General features: G+C 39.8%; 1 protein-coding gene across 3 annotated transcripts in view; it reads right to left on the bottom strand.

The window, feature by feature from the left end:
• Window positions 1-556: 556 nt before the first annotated feature.
• tmem74b (transmembrane protein 74B) overlaps window positions 557-16,034 on the bottom strand; it is a 32,780-nt gene continuing 17,302 nt past the window's right edge. For 2 of the 3 annotated variants that reach the window (XM_035948043.2, XM_055010668.1), the window contains one exon: window positions 557-15,968. In XM_035948043.2, coding sequence (XP_035803936.1) covers window positions 15,321-15,968 — 648 coding nt within the window. In that variant the 3' untranslated portion in view covers window positions 557-15,320. The remainder of the gene's footprint in view (window positions 15,969-16,034) is intronic. The other variant, XM_035948044.2, reaches the window with a different exon arrangement.

Below are 16,034 nucleotides of genomic sequence, written 5' to 3'. Positions count from 1 at the left end.
TTTTAATGCAGCCATGTGGTTGGTAGAGCGTTGCTATGTGGTTGCCAGGGTTTACAAAGTGGCAGAGCTGTTCTGAGCACTGCTGGACAGAGTTAAAACTCACAGGCAGTACTGACAGGTGTACAATACCTGTCACATCTGAGCAATATGTAGTCTTGTCTACAAATAATGATTCTAAAACCCTGCCATGTGTGACAGTGTTGACATGTCAGTTTCCTAGTTTTCGCCATAAGACTGAAATGCTGCAGAGATGCTTTGAAATCAGTGTGTTACAGAAAACTGCCATTAATGATGCAAATTCATCTACCAACATCTTGTGATGCCTTTCCAACAATTTGAAGCCTCTCTGATGTCACTGTGTGATAGATAAGAAGCACTTCAAAGGTGACAGGTACAGGCTTTCCCAACTTCAAAACACTGATGGCGATATTAAACCTAAAGCGTCTCTCTGATTGGATGGTTACACCAGCCGCCATGCTGCCTGGCTGCAGATCAACCTGCTGAAATGGAAATGAGGTTCAGCTGATGATTAAAAGAAAAGGCAGAGATCAGTACGCTGATTTAAAAACAACAGCAAAATGGAAACTTTATTGTTCACGTTAGCAAAATCATACTTAAAAATCAGCATCATTGTTACACACAGGATACAGCTCCTCAGTATGTACAAGAACAAGGCAATCGGACCTTTACAGCGTCACACACTAGTAACATGCAGATTCACTGTTCTCCTGAAGCACACAAAGCAGCGTCTTTTCAAACTATGAGTAAAGACCAACAACAGGAGATGACACAGATATATTTTTATTTGTTCGATCAGTCTTTAGAATATATTTCTTCAGATCAGTGACAGAACATTGAAAATTCTACATTCATCATCATTTAATAATATAACATGTTTTTAGGAGGAATTTTCACAGCTTTAATTCAGTTTATGTTGGCTCTTCAGCAGGATTTTAAAGATTTATCAATGGGTAATAGTTAGGAATAAATACTGATCATGTATGACATGCCATCATTTTCATAATATAATTCAGTTACACACTGTACACAAGTCACTGTGCTCTTCATAAAACACGCCACTGAGCAAACCAGGGGTCTGTGCAGTTTACACCATTCAGTTAGAAAGTGATTGTTCTCGTATCAGGCGGGGAAGATAAGATGACTGAACATCTGCTATTGGTTCAAAAATGAGCACAAATGTCGTGGTAATGATGGAATATATCAAATGAAAATGTCTGAAATTCTTGTGAAAATCATAAAAAGCCAATCCTAAAAGCTGTCTTAGAGGGAAGTTGCTATTTTAATTAAAATAGGAAAATGTTCAAAATGTGCTGCAGAAGCTTCAGAGTTTTTTTCTTTTATAGGGTCTCGAAAAAAAAGTCAAAAACAATGACATGCATCTGACATGACTGTGTAGCTGAAATACAGCATTTTATTTATCCTTACTCCACACTCCATCTGTCAACGCATTGGACTGAATTCCATAGTTACCAAGTTCACTCACAGAAAACTCCAAAGTGGGGCAGCACACATGAAAACCTGCACAGGTCTGGATCGTGTGCAGGACGATAGTCGACTGGTCACAGAGACAACCACCACAGACTGTCTATAAAAGATGGATGGTTTGTGGACTACCCCTTCTGAAGCCCTGAGTTTGGCATTTAGCATTTTGCTTTTTTGAAACCCAACCCAACAAGCGATAGATAGATCTGACTGGAAGATACTCATATGATAGCTAACTGTCACATGGTAGCCCATGGTAAAGCATACCCTGTTTATTTGTCCCCTAAATGGGCCATCATTTACAACATGAACATCTGCTTCATTGAAGGAGACTTGAAACTAGCAATTGAGGCCATAAAATCATCAGGAAGATGTTTGCTGGATAACAAATCAAGTGAGAAGTGGGGTAATCCTCACAGACTTCTACACAATCAGACGTCTATTTGCAATAAGAGAAGTCGCCCCCTGCTGGCAGGTTTAAGCCACTCCTGCATTGGCTTCATTTTTCAGTCCTGGAGGCTCTATTCATCTTTTTTTTTTTTTTTTTTTTTTTTTTTTACACAGTTCCTAAAGAGAGGCCTGCAGGTTCATGTATGAACAGTTCTAAGCCTTATTTGGCTGATTCTGCAGCAGACAGCTCCAAGCTTTCTCCTTTTTTCTTTGATTGCTTCAAAAGTCAGATTTTTTGTGGACAGTGATATTAGGCTTCATAGTATACAGTTAAGATGGGAGCGACACCCCTTGCTTCCAGTTGAGCCAACAACTGTACGTCTGAGCGGCCCTGATAAACCGCTATGTAGGTCTCAATGCTGATTTTAGTAAACTGGGAGTAGACAATGAGTATTATTCTTCTGCCCTCCTGATGTCCTTTTTGAGCAGCAGTCTTCCCTCCGACATGTAACATTAACCGTGTAGGCAAACATAACCAGCCTCTGTTGCTCTATTTCTACATGCTTCATAGGCCTGGAGTTACATATAGTAACTACTGTTTGTTGTTTTGTTGCACTTTGGGTTAATGTTGCAGTTCTACACAGCAATGGAAACACAAAAGCTGGAAGGTGGTTAACGGGGAGAGTTCCTGCAGTGGAACACAGTCTGTGGAGGTTTACAGTGTTTCCCTGCCTGGCCTTCATCATCACACAGTCACTACTGCACAAACTCTGGTTGCAAATGATGGCACTGGTGAAAATGGTAGCATTTGCTTTGGAGATGTTTTGGATTCCCACCTGAGGGAGTCATCATGCCATCCATCTTTAACAGTCCGCAGTCCCGACCAATCACGTTGAACACTGGGGCTTCAAATGAGCAACGAAAGGAGCTTGTGTTTCTTAATTTCCAGAACTATTTACCAGAAAAACTGCATTACACTGAGACCAGACAAAAGAAAAATAGACCAAATATTAGCAGTTTGAGACTCTAGAACTTCTGGATCTACTGCTAGCAAAAGTAACACAGCAGCTGAGGAGTTCCTGAGCAGTAAATTCTACACTGACCAACAATCATGTTGTTTTTGCACTGTAATGTGAAAACACCTAAACCAGACCAGCCTCAGTTTGGAAGGTCAACTGATGACGGGGGAAATACAGCGAAGGCTATGAGTTGATTTGCCACCAAAACAAAGCAGTGGATGACTTTAAGCTGATTTTCCCACCATTTTAATGTCTCAGCTGTTTTAGCACTGAATGTGAGGAAGAGCAAATGAGCTGCTTGTGTTTCCCTAAAGTCATTAAACAAAAAAATATAAAATATATATTTAAAAAAAAAAAAATGCAACCAGATTTATCTTAACAGCCGTCTGCTCTGCAACAGTCTAGAGACCCTGGTTTTCACTCAGATTAAAGGGTTATGTCACTTTTCTGAAGTAATATTGGAATAACTACTGTACAATAGATCAAAAACCTCCTTATAACAACTCTGCCACCTATAAATATTTCCACCAGTTTACAGTATAAGTAAAAATTCAAGTGATATATCCCTTTAATGTCCATTACACCATACTTTTGTGCTAAACATTACTTTGTCATATATTGATTGCAAAAGATTCACATCTTTGATTCACAAACAGACACACAATTCTATTCTCAGGCCTCTTAATATTTTTTCATTCCTTTTATACATTTCATAGACTTTAATATGCATCATTTCATTCCATTTCCTAAAGCAATATTTCACTGGGATGGAACTTTTTCACATTTAAATTCATGAACATTCAGCTGTGAACACAGGCCAACCCGAGACATCTGCCACTGACTGAGTCCTACTTTTATTTGAAATAAAAATAAATGCATAAATGACTCAAATTGTAAATGTTCCTTCGTTTACTTTTTCAGAGGGACGACAACAAATTTAAAGGGGAAATATTTTTATGACTTTCTACAACCACAATAAATCAGTGAGGACCGGATGAAACCTGATTAGAGGTGATCTTTTTTCAGAAAGTGGCTGCTTAAATGATTTCAGTTCAGGTCTGAATGTTGTGAATTCAGAGGCCAGTAAAGGCTTAAAACAAGCAGATTCTTCAGTGGAAGCTGACTGTTCACTTCTAGCTTAATCCATAAAATCATTCCACCTGCGTGAAGCATCGCTTTATCTCATTAAATATACATCTAGTTACTCTGCACGTTGAGGACGGAACAAAAGAAGAACAGGAATGTTTATACAACAGTGTTTTTCACTGAAATCATGTGACTTTACATCAAATAGTTCCACGTGTGAATGACAGATGATAATACTGTGATATTGCGTGACACTGCTGTGCTGTGCCTCCTCCTGCGGCATCAGTTTGTACATTCATTGAGTCTCTGAGTAAAATGCTACTGCTGTGTGTTACATTTCTGCATATTGTTTACTGTAGGTAAAGGGAAGCATCCAGCTGCAGCCTGCCAGGAGCGACAGCGGTTTGTTTAAGGTGAACAACACAGCAGGAGGTTAACCGGAAACTATTATTGTCTAGCTGCTTATTTGAGGTTGTATATCTGAGACCAAGGGCTTGTTGCTACGGCGACCGGTGCTGAGACAGCAGGATGTGTTGTGATTAACGAGGCTGAACTCGGGGTCTGCTGAAGTGTCCTTGAGTATCGCGCTGCATCCCAAGCAGCTGCAGAAACACTGTGACCTCTGACCTTCAGCCTGGACACTTTGTCTTCTTCTAAAGACACTTTATATGTATTTGTGTGACTGCAAGACATTAGGGTTAGATTATAACCGGCTGGGGCACCCGGATAGCTCAGCTGGCTGAGGGACTAAAGTCCCCGATGCAGCGGTAATGGGTTGGAATCCAAGCCATGGCCGTTTACTGCATATCATCCCCCACTCTTCTACCCACGTTTCCTGTCTCTCTCTCCTCTGTCCCATACAATAAAGGCCAAAAAATAACTTAAAAAAAGATTATAACGGGGGTCCTGTGAGTTTAAGCACTGACAAATCTGCATTTAATAACATATAAATATTTAGTAATATGTAACAAATCCTGCATTTCTTTAAAGGTTTCAAACTGAGATTTGAGACAAATGTTTGGCCCACAAGACAATGAACCAGCATTCATTCATTCATTCATCTTCTTTAAGATAAAAAAAATGCCAGTTTAAGGTTCCTAATGTGAGGTTTTGTTGCTTTTCTTGGTGAATTTATGGATGACTGTGTATCTGAAGCAGTTTTTATTCATTTTTGGCCACCGTGGGCTAGAAGTGGAGAGAACACAGAAATGTATTTTGTTCACGCTATAACGTCATAAATCTTAAAAACTGAAAAATAGTGAGATGAATGAAAAAAAACTCTTGAATTGTGTACAACTTTGTGTTTCCATTGCTGAGATGTAGTACATGTAGTTAGCAGCCAATCTTACTGTTTATACATTTAAATATGTTGTTGTGTATAAAAATAATTGAGGAAATGTATTTTATCTTTATCTGATTTACCCCTGGCCTTGGCAGAGCCTTAGTGGCACACATCACACACTTTCACTATTTGTTTCCCCAAAACCAAACTTTCTTTTATGGACATTATTAGCAAAGTCAACAGGATAGATTCTGAGAATCAGCGATACAAGAAGAAAACTAATAGTTGTTTTTTTAACTAATGACAAAGTTCAACTTCAACTTATGTGAATGACTTTTAAAAATAGGATGAAAATATGAAGCTTAAAGTGTACTAAAGTGGTGGCTCTACAAACTGTAGATATTTTACTAATTACATGTTTAATTTGGGGCTGCACAGTGGCTCAGTGGTTAGCATCGTCGCCTTGCAGCTAGAAGATCCCCGGTTCGTGTCCCAGCCTTCTTGGGATCTTCCTGCATGGAGTCTCCATGTTCTCCTGTACATGTGTGGGTTTTCTCCAGGTTCTCCAGCTTCCTCCCTCAGTCCACAAACATGCTGAGGTTAACTGGTGATTCTAAATTGTCTGTAGGTGTGAATGTGAGTGTGATTGTTTGTGTCTATGTGTAGCCCTGTGATAGACTGTTACCTGTCCAGGTGAACCTGTGATAGACTGTTACCTGTCCAGGTGAACCTGTGATAGACTGTTACCTGTCCAGGTGAACCTGTGATAGACTGTTACCTGTCCAGGTGAACCTGTGATAGACTGTTACCTGTCCAGGTGAACCTGTGATAGACTGTTACCTGTCCAGGTGAACCTGTGATAGACTGTTACCTGTCCAGGTGAACCTGTGATAGACTGTTACCTGTCCAGGTGAACCTGTGATAGACTGTTACCTGTCCAGGTGAACCTGTGATAGACTGTTACCTGTCCAGGTGTCTCCTGCCTTCACCCTCAGTCAGCTGGGACAGACTCCAGCCCCCCATGACCCTGATGAGGATGAAGCGTGTATAAATGATGGATGGATGGATGGATGTTTAATTTGTCTCCATCCTTGTCTTCCATCTGGTCTGTGTAAACACTGCCTGCAGTTCAGCTGAGAAGCTCTGGATTTTTGTCATGTGACTTGTTGCTGCTGACTCACTAAAGGCTTCGTGGTTGTGTTGGATTTAGGAAACTCTAGCTGCTGATGGTTTAGTCTTTAGCCCAGCGGAGTTATTTGTCTGCTTTAAACGCTCTGACTTGGTAGCCACTTTTGACCTGAAGTGAATTAATTAAAACATTTACATCTTCATTATTTTTTTTATTAAAAACGTGGTATTTACTGGCACTCATGCCAACTGTTCGTCTCCTTGTCTGCAAGGACAACCAGAGGGTTTAAGACTTTGTCTTTGCTGTTGCGTCCTCACAAGGACTTTCCATGACATCTGAGAACTGCTCCCCCAACAGTCCTCGATATAAATAGACTATTTCTATGGTAACGGAGTCATCGTGTGGCTGACAGAATAAAGATTGATTTTCTCTTGTGTCTTTGGCCAAGGTGCTCGTGTTTGGTCTTGACATTCAGACACGTCACAGAGGAGCTGAAACTCAGTTTTTCTTTCTTTACAGCACGTCGTCTTTCTGCTCTGACTTCTAGTGAATATCTACTCATGTGTTTAACTGCACCGCTGGAGTAAAGCTGTTGGGGCAGGAGGGCGCGTTATAAATGTATCAGTCATTTCAGGAAAGACTGGGAAAATATTCACTCTTTTAATCAGTTTATCTTCTGAAATGACTGATTCATCTGCACATTCACAAGCTTCACCTCCATCTTTCTGATGGAAACAAATAAAGGTGCCCTGAATGTCAACAGATACGACAGCAACTGTCAGGCGTGTTTATTTTTTGAGATAGCAGACAGACAACTTCGGTCAGTTAAAGTTGTTTATTCTGCAGTGCCAAGTAGCTTGAAAAAAAGATGTGATTCTTGAAATATCATCACTGAAGCTTTAGTTTAAAAGCTCAGTTAATCCATAGACACTGAATATTCTGACTTAGGTTTATCCTTTACTGAAAAAGAGTCCCTTTAAAAGCTGCTAACAGTGTTTCCTGTTAATTTAACATGCAGATATTGTTTTTATTTGTATTTATTTATCTTCTCTGTATTTGATTGAAAATCTCGGTGTTACTTCAGATAAAACTATCTCCAATACAACATATTGTACAAATGTGTTTCTATGTATTTTCCATTAACAGATTCTCTCATTTTTAATATTTTAACCCTGCAGAGAATCACATGTTGAAGCTGAAGATGCTCTTTAAGTGTAAATAACTGGCCTTTTAACTGCAAATACACCACTGTTCAAAAGTTTGGGCTCACTTAGAAATGTCCTTATTTTTGAAAGAAAAGCAGTTTTTTCAGTGAATATAACAGTAAATGAATGATAAATCCAGTGTAGACATTGTTAATGTGGTAAATGACTATTGTAGCTGGAAACAGCTGATTTTTAATGGAATATCTCCATAGAGGTACAGAGGAACATTTCCAGCAACCATCACTGCTGTGTTCTAATGCTACATTGTGTTAGCTAATGGTGTTGAAAGGCTCATTGATGATTAGAAAACCCTTGTGCAGTTATGTTAGCACATGGAGAAAAGTGGGAGTTTTACTGGAAAACATGGAATTGTCTGAGTGACCCCAAACTTTTGAACAGTAGTATGTGTTGCTCTAATGTGTTTCTCAGGTAAAGAATTCGTTCTCTTTTTGTTTGAAAGGTGTAAATACATTTTCAGACTTACAGCGATTATATAATATATGATAAGTATGTTTACCTGACCAAATTTGAATAATCTGACCATCTGTGATTTACTTAAAACTTGCTTTTATTACAAAATATAGATATTTAAAACGGTATATGTTAGATTTTTCGCTTATTATATCAAATACTTTCTGAGATACATATCACTAGTTGACTGCTACAGTATCAGTTGTGTTGTTAATGTGCTCGAAGACGGGACTTTTCAAAATGACCCTTTTTTCTTCATATTTCAACTCACTCATAATCATGTATTTGATGTACTTTTTCAATGTTTTTGATTCTGAATCAATGTCATGATGAGAAATAAATTAGGTTTTCAGATTTTAAATACAACTACAGTGGTTTTATAGATGAAGCTAAAGTGAGTAGACTAGCTTCACTTCTAACAGCTGCAGCTTTAAACAGATGTGCACATAAATGCAGAATGGTAGAAACATTTCTGACTTCCTCACAGAGCAGACAAAATTCAAAAGAAGGAAAGAAAAAATATCAAGAATTCAATTTAAAATATGGGATTTAAATTGCAGGAGGAGCATCGAGTTCACAGAAAAACAGGAGGTCATTTGTTTAATTACTCAGTGGGGCAGGTAATGTTCAACCCCCGCCTCCCCGGAGAATTAATCCTGTCTGAACGGGGCTTTGATGTGTTAAATCAGTGGAGGTTTTTTTCCACAAAAGCAGTCCCCGGTCTCTGGGTCTGCTCCTCGCTGCATCTATCCAGCCATGTAACTCTAATAAAACCTGTCAGACCTCCAGAGCCCAGCAGCAGCAGTAATCCTTCCCTGCATCACGTTGTGTTTCTGCAGCTGCTGTTTCTCTCCTCTAATGACAGCCTCCTCCTCTCTGTCTCCCAACAACAATCAGCTGCTCTTTCAGGCTTAATCTGACTCGTGTCTGTCTGTTTATTCTCATCTTTTCTTTCCCGAGGTGAGTGTGGAAACCTGAATGTGTCATTGAGAGGATTTAGCTTCGTGCTGAGAATCCACCTCTTCAAGAATCACCTCACGTCATCCAGCTGCATCCCACCGCTCGCCCACTGCTTCTCCCTCCGTCACTCACTCCACTTCTCCCTCACAGAAAACACTCTGCTGTGCTTCTTTCTAGTTGCAGAGCTTTGCACTCTTTACTTCTGGCTGCTCCGACACTGCTCAGTGCACATCCGTCTGAATGAGAGCCTGAACCAAGAACTGGTGCTTCTAATTCTGTCTGAATGGTGATACAGCAGCTTATGTTTAAAAGTCACCAACATTACACAGTTTCTTAGAGCCAGAAACTGTAAAAACAGAAAGATTAATAAATAAATAAATCATGTTTGACTTTCACTTTGGTCAGGAAAATAAACCACATCTGGGCTTAAAATAGTGATTTTTTTTCATCAAAATTGCTTCATTCTAAGTGTTTCACTTTAAAATTGCCAAAGGTAAAAGTTTGCTCTAAACCAGATTTTGTGAAAAAAAAATTAATTTCTGTGAAGCTTTTAGTGATTCAGCTGCAACCAACAGTCACATGAGAAAAATTCAGGGACTTTTCAGCTGAACTGCAGGCTGTGTAAATGTTAAAACATCTGAGTTTTCCATTATGGGAACACCTGTGGTGTACATGTTGATTGCAGGTTTTTCCAATTTCTGTAAAAACAAAGAAATCTTTTTTTGGATATATGTCAAAAGTTTGTTAAGCTGCATAGAAGACATTTCTGAGTTCGGTTTCCTTCTGGCCATTTTTGTGCTATTTAAATAGAGGCGCCGGAATTTATTTTCAAAAATGAACCCACAGTAAGTAAAAGAATACCCCATAAACTGCTTGAGGTTCAGCGGATTAAGCTGACATGAATGCAGATATACTTGAAGACACTTCAGCAGGGATGGACTGTCAGGTGATGGAACTGTCCAGTAAAAGAACAAGATGTAAATCACAGCGCTAACCTGCTGCATGCAGCAGAGATTAAACTGACCAGTGTGGAGCATCTCTGAACCTCATCAGATCTTTTTTTTCTTTTTAATGAACAACTTTTATCATTAATAATAATATTATCATTATTATATACACTAACCAGCCACTTTATTAGACACACCTTTATAACAACTCTGCTACTGTGTTTTACTTTCATAAAGCGGTTAATAATATTGGTTGCAGATATTTAAAAATAAAAGATTACTCCGTTTAATAATGTTTAGTGAACAAGCCTTTATTACACCTGCAACACTGACACGATCAACAAAAACTAAAAATGTCGATTAATGCAAAATGTTGCATTCATTTTCCTAATAAGGTGGCTGGTGACTGTATATGCTGTGCATGTGAAATTGAAGTGAATCTTGGGGGAAACCTGATGTTCTAGTTTTCCTTTTAAGCATCAACTACTTCATGAACAGCTGGAAAATGAATTGATGATAATTGGTTTATCATGTTTGCTTGTTCCAGCTTCCAACATGTGACATTATGATGCTTCTCTTTGTCAAACTGGATGTTAAACTGAATATTTTGAGGATTATGGCTCTTATAATGTTGTTTTAGCATTTATGAGACATTAAATGGGTAACTGCTGAAATAATTAGTAGACTACTCTGGAGTTAAAACTGACTAAAACTGACAACTATTTTCATTATAAACACTTGTTTTATTGTCAGTAATGTCATGTTTTTAACCAAAAAAGACCCCAAATTCACTGTTTCCAGGTGCAAAAGTTATGATAATCTATTTGATAATTTAAATCAGGTTATTTTGGACATTTTATGGATCAAACAGTCAATTAATCAGGGAAATAGTCACTATAATAATCAATCAGCCCTAATATCTACAAACCATTTAGTGTATTTCTTTGTGATTTAATTTACCTGTATGTTCATTAAATCACAATTTCTCCGTTTTCTGTTCCTGCTGCAGTCAGTAATCTGATAACAGGAACAAACTGGTCCAGCTTTGACGAGGTTTTTCCCCTTTTGTATACCTGTGTTGCGTATTTGGTTTTTGAGCTTTAGCTTCTGCTGCTCCTCTACATCCGAGACGTCTTCTTGTGATATTTATAATGTTTCTGTACTGTGTCACAGCAAACAGCTCAGGATGAGTATAAATGTAACAGTGAGCTGGACTTAAAGTGTGTGTTTGTCTGTATATGTGTGTGTGTGTGGCTACATTACCCTTGGCTAACTGGTTAACTATACAGACTATAATACATTAGCATAATATATATACAATTTACAATGTGTGTGTTTACTCATTAAGGCATATTGTATCCTTACATGACATAAATTACATCAGGTTATAATACAAATAAGTAGGCGCTGTGTCATGAAAGATTTATTCCACTCAAAACCAACTCCTTGTAGACAGAGAAAACACACACATGTCTCCGTAATGCTTTAAAAGTCAGTTTGCTGAGTTCCCATTCAGGCCCAGCTCATTATAATCAGTGGTGGAATGTACTTAAGTGCATTTACTCAAGTACTGTACTTTAGACGTTTATCTGAAGTCAGTTCAGTAGAAATTATTCGACTTTTCACTGCACTATGTTTATCTAACAGCTGGAGGTGCTTTTTAAATTAAACTTTTGGTGAATAAAACCCTTAAAGGCTTTGGAAACAAGAAAAGCACTCAGAGAGCGCAGTCCTCCTCCAAGGCTGTTCATTCCCCCATATGGCATTGTCAGAAATGCAGCATTTTTATTTTTCTTTGTAAATACAGCTTTTTGCTTATTAGTTATTGATGATCAGAAATCAAGCCACCATAGAATGTGTCCATTTAATATAGATGTACTCACAAACAAAATGACGTTGCACTGAGCACAGGCGTGTGTTCTGCATGTGTACGTTATGTACGGATACTGAATCACATGACCTAAACATGTAGCGGGTGGCAGGAATTGATGGGACTCAGAAACACCCCCACAATTTAATCAGTTGTTCCTTGGATCATCTCTGATGGATAAGTCCTGATAAGTCCTGATAAGTCCTGATAAGTCCTCAGTGGTGGATTTGTAGTAGGATCACAGTCATGTGATCATCAGCAGGCCGCTGATGTAGCGTTCACTTGTTGTCATGGTTACAGTGATGCATTTCACAATGCGTGGAATCTCCGCACGCCTCACTGAATTTGCATAAAGTAGAAGTCAGTCTACTTTATGCAAATGAGCTGCAGCCCTCTCCAGGTAAACACACCGGATCACAGCTGGAAACGCACCACAGCCGGACCAGCATGCCACATGCGGCGTATTTCCAGCTGTGATCAGGTGTGTTTACCTGGAGAGGGCTGCAGCTCATTTGCATTAAGTAGACTGGACTCCAGCCTGCAGAGGTTAGGTAGGGGGTAAAAAAAAAAAAAAAAAATCGGATAAATCGTGAATCTGGATTTTTTGTGAAAAAATCGGAGATTTTTTTTTAGGCCATATCGCCCAGGCCTAGTTGTAAACAAAACAAGACAGTGGAGGGTGTAAACCACTTTCTAACATTTCACAGAGTAATTAACTAATTGATTGTTTAAAAAAATAATCCACAGATTAGTCCACAATGAAAACAATCATCACTGCAGCCCTAAATGAAACTAGTAGAGCTCAAATGAGCAGCAGCAGAAGTTATTTTTAATAGAAAAATGCCCCTAGATTTCATCACTCCAACTCCATTCTCAAACGTGTATATTCACTTTTCTTGAATAATAAATCTTTTAAAAATAAATTATGGTGAAGGTGCCACTCTAGGCTCTGGTGACAATGAAGTATTTCTTGAATTATTACAAACCAAAAAAAAAAAACAACAACCAGCGAGCTGCAATTACAATGATATGTTGCCTATCAGTCACAAGGGTCATTTTGTGTAACATTTAGGTGAAATTTTCAATGCAGGAATCCATACTTGTAATAAATATTTCTATTTCTGTGGTATCAGTAATGTGAACTTCCCCCACCACTGACTATAATAAAAGCTTGATCTGCAAAATTTCATTTATAAAGCTGGAGTTTCTTTTTATAGCAGCAGCAGCAGCAGCAGCCACTAGTACGTAGCACAGGAAAGTTTGATACTCCACCTTAAAACGTCACATAAATATGACCATTCAAATGTAATTTCAAGTTTGGGAACAGCAGCTGCTGACAGAAGATCGACTGTGATTCTGCGGAGATGTTAGCAGAAATGCTGATCAGTAAACACGAGGCAACACTTCTGGGTGATGCAGCATTATGAGACACTGGACGTGTTAGAATATTTGCTCGCCATGTTTCGTGTGTTTAAATCTGTTTTTGTGTTTTTGGCCTTCAGCCGCAGCAGAGAAGACGTTAAATATGTGAGAAACTGAGGAGGAGTTTCCAGGCAGAGCTACACGTCTCCTCCAGTTGTCTGAGAACCACACACTGTTAGCCAACAACAAACCGATTCTGGCTGCTGCAGTTACAGTAAACGGTGACTCATTTCACTTCTGCACCTCTCAGTCTCGCCTTTGATCGTCACCTCCTGCCTCTCACTGCATCTTATTGACGACCGGCTAAGTGTTTAAAGCTGCATTAAGCAATTATCTTCCACATGAAGACATTTAAGATTCTCTCAGTAAACTTCTCATTCCATGGGGAGACTGGCTGCTATTTTATCTTTTCACTTGTCTTTGCTTTTGTGTAGCTCAACTGCAGTCACAGACAGATTGATTGGCAATATAAGTATTAATATTTTATAGTTTAAAGGTTCCCTGTGGAGTTTCTGACATCTGCTAACACTATGGAGCTGTTTTCCTATGACTGACAAAACCATAAAAACATTTTATATGGGCTAATATATCTGTTGTTGCTTTAAAGGGCCACTTCATCTGTGATTTTTATATTAAGGTCTCAATATTATCTGCAGTCTTGTTCAAAACAAATCTGAATATTTGAATTACAAGTGACTATAATTGTGATCTTACAATAATAACAAATGAACATCCTTTTGAAGATGAATCTTGACTTTACAGAGAGCCAGTTCATTGTTTACTCTAACTGTAGTGTTTTGGTTTGCTCTCTGCGCTGATACAGCAGCAACAAACAGCAGACAGACTCCGTTAGAGATGAGCTGGTTAACATGGAGCATTTAGCAGCTGAAAAGCCGCATATCTCTCAAAAACTGGATACTGGATGATAAATCCATCAGATGCACACAACCATGACTCAATATGAATCATAATGCTGCTCTGTGAGTGCTGGAGGCAGATGTTTGAAGAGAATAAAGCTGTAAAAAGCCTCTGATCGCTACCTGCTCCACAGCAGACAGATAGTTAGAGACGAGCTGGTGAACACAGAGCAGCATTTAGTAGCTAAAGAGACAAAAACAGAGTTGAAGATAGAAAATGTTGGATTTGCATATGTTTTATGGCTACAAACACCTGTTGTTTTAAGTATAAAATGATCCAAAGTGACACATAATGAACTTAAAGTGACGATAATATGATGAAAATGTTGAGGATGAATCAGAACCCATCCAGCTCTAATCTACTGCCTCACGTGAAGCTCAACTGTGCTGTCAGAGAACCAAAACAATGAGCTGAAAGCAGTCAAATGATCCTTTTAATTAGTGAAAACATGTTGCTTAATGCAAGTTTAAACTGAGATTTTTTTTGCCTTTGCTTTGTGAATATTTACACTTTTATTGTCCATTTATTGCTAGTGGTGAGTGAGTTCCCAGAACGTTGCCTGTGTTTACTTTGTGCTAGCATCACGCTGTCCGTGCCACTTCTTTAAGACGTCTGGAATGACGCTGCTATCCAACGGCTGAACTGTCTTTCAGATTTCACAAGTGCTATTCACAGCTGCAAGCCAAAATTTAAAGTGTTAAAAATATGGCTAATGTGGAATATCTTCACAATAATGTTGCTCTCTGCAGTGCTTTTCTTTATTATGTGCTTTTATTGTGAAATCAAGTCTCTGATTAACATACTGGGATTTAATATTGAAACTCTAATCTTTGATATGGAACTGTTCGTCTCCACATGTGCTCTTTTCCAGGCAGCCACAGCCTTACCTCACTCTTCTACCGCAGCAAAGCCCTCTTCTGTGAAGTAGTACATCCCTCGTGATCAGTTAGAATAAATATCCTTTAACTCAGTTCATCCCAAACGCCGGCGTAAAGCTCCAGCGGAAAGCCTTGTGCTCAGGTTGTGCTTCTCCAGTCGGCACCTGCACTGCTGTGCATCCCCATAATGCAACGGGGCACAGGAAGGCAACACGTCTGCAGAGTGAACAAACCGCAGGATTAGTTGAGTCCTCGTCCAGCTGAAGCAGCAGGAGGAGCTGGATGTCTGCTCGGTCCTGTTTCTAGTTTGGAGTCCCGGCTCGGTTCAGGCTGGACGTTATTCCGAGTCTCTGCAACCAAAAATTCCTCCCCTCCGTCCCCGCCGTCGCCTCCTCCCGCCTCCCCGGTCGCCAGCTGCTTCATCCTCAGGTTGATGGAGCCGTAAGTCCTTTTGGGCCGAACGAAGGCCGCCCTCCGCCGGTACATCTCTCCCCGGCAGATGGACACCATGAGCAGCACCGACAGGAACATCCCCCCCAGCGTCAGCAGGCCCAGACCCGCAATGATGCACTTGTCCAGGTGGGAGCCCAGCTGGGCGTAGTACATCTCCAGCTTCTCCATCTGCCGCGCCGACACCGAGTCTGGGTCCACTTTAGCCTCCCGGGGGATGGTGTAGGCGATGACCACCAGCACGATGCCGCTCACCAGGAACACCAGAGCCAGGATGAAGCCGTAGTCTGCTGTGTGGTCGTCAGCCGGGCTGAACTCAGTCAAGTCCTGACCGTCCTCTGGACCTCCAGCTGCAGCAGTGGCCTCCTCATCGTCATAGGACTGAGGAGACGCCTCCTGATGCTGATGCTGCTGCTGCTGCTGCTGCTGCTGCTGCTGCTGGAAGAGGGAAGGAAAGAGAGGAGGGATGAGTGAGGGAAGGGTTAGGGTTAATGAAAAACAAAA

Source organism: Amphiprion ocellaris, chromosome 5 (genome assembly GCF_022539595.1).
Source record: "Amphiprion ocellaris isolate individual 3 ecotype Okinawa chromosome 5, ASM2253959v1, whole genome shotgun sequence".
In the NCBI taxonomy this organism is placed as follows: Eukaryota; Metazoa; Chordata; class Actinopteri; family Pomacentridae; genus Amphiprion; species Amphiprion ocellaris.
The sequence above is the reverse complement of the archived record's forward strand: the minus strand, read 5'-3'. Positions and strand labels throughout refer to the sequence as shown.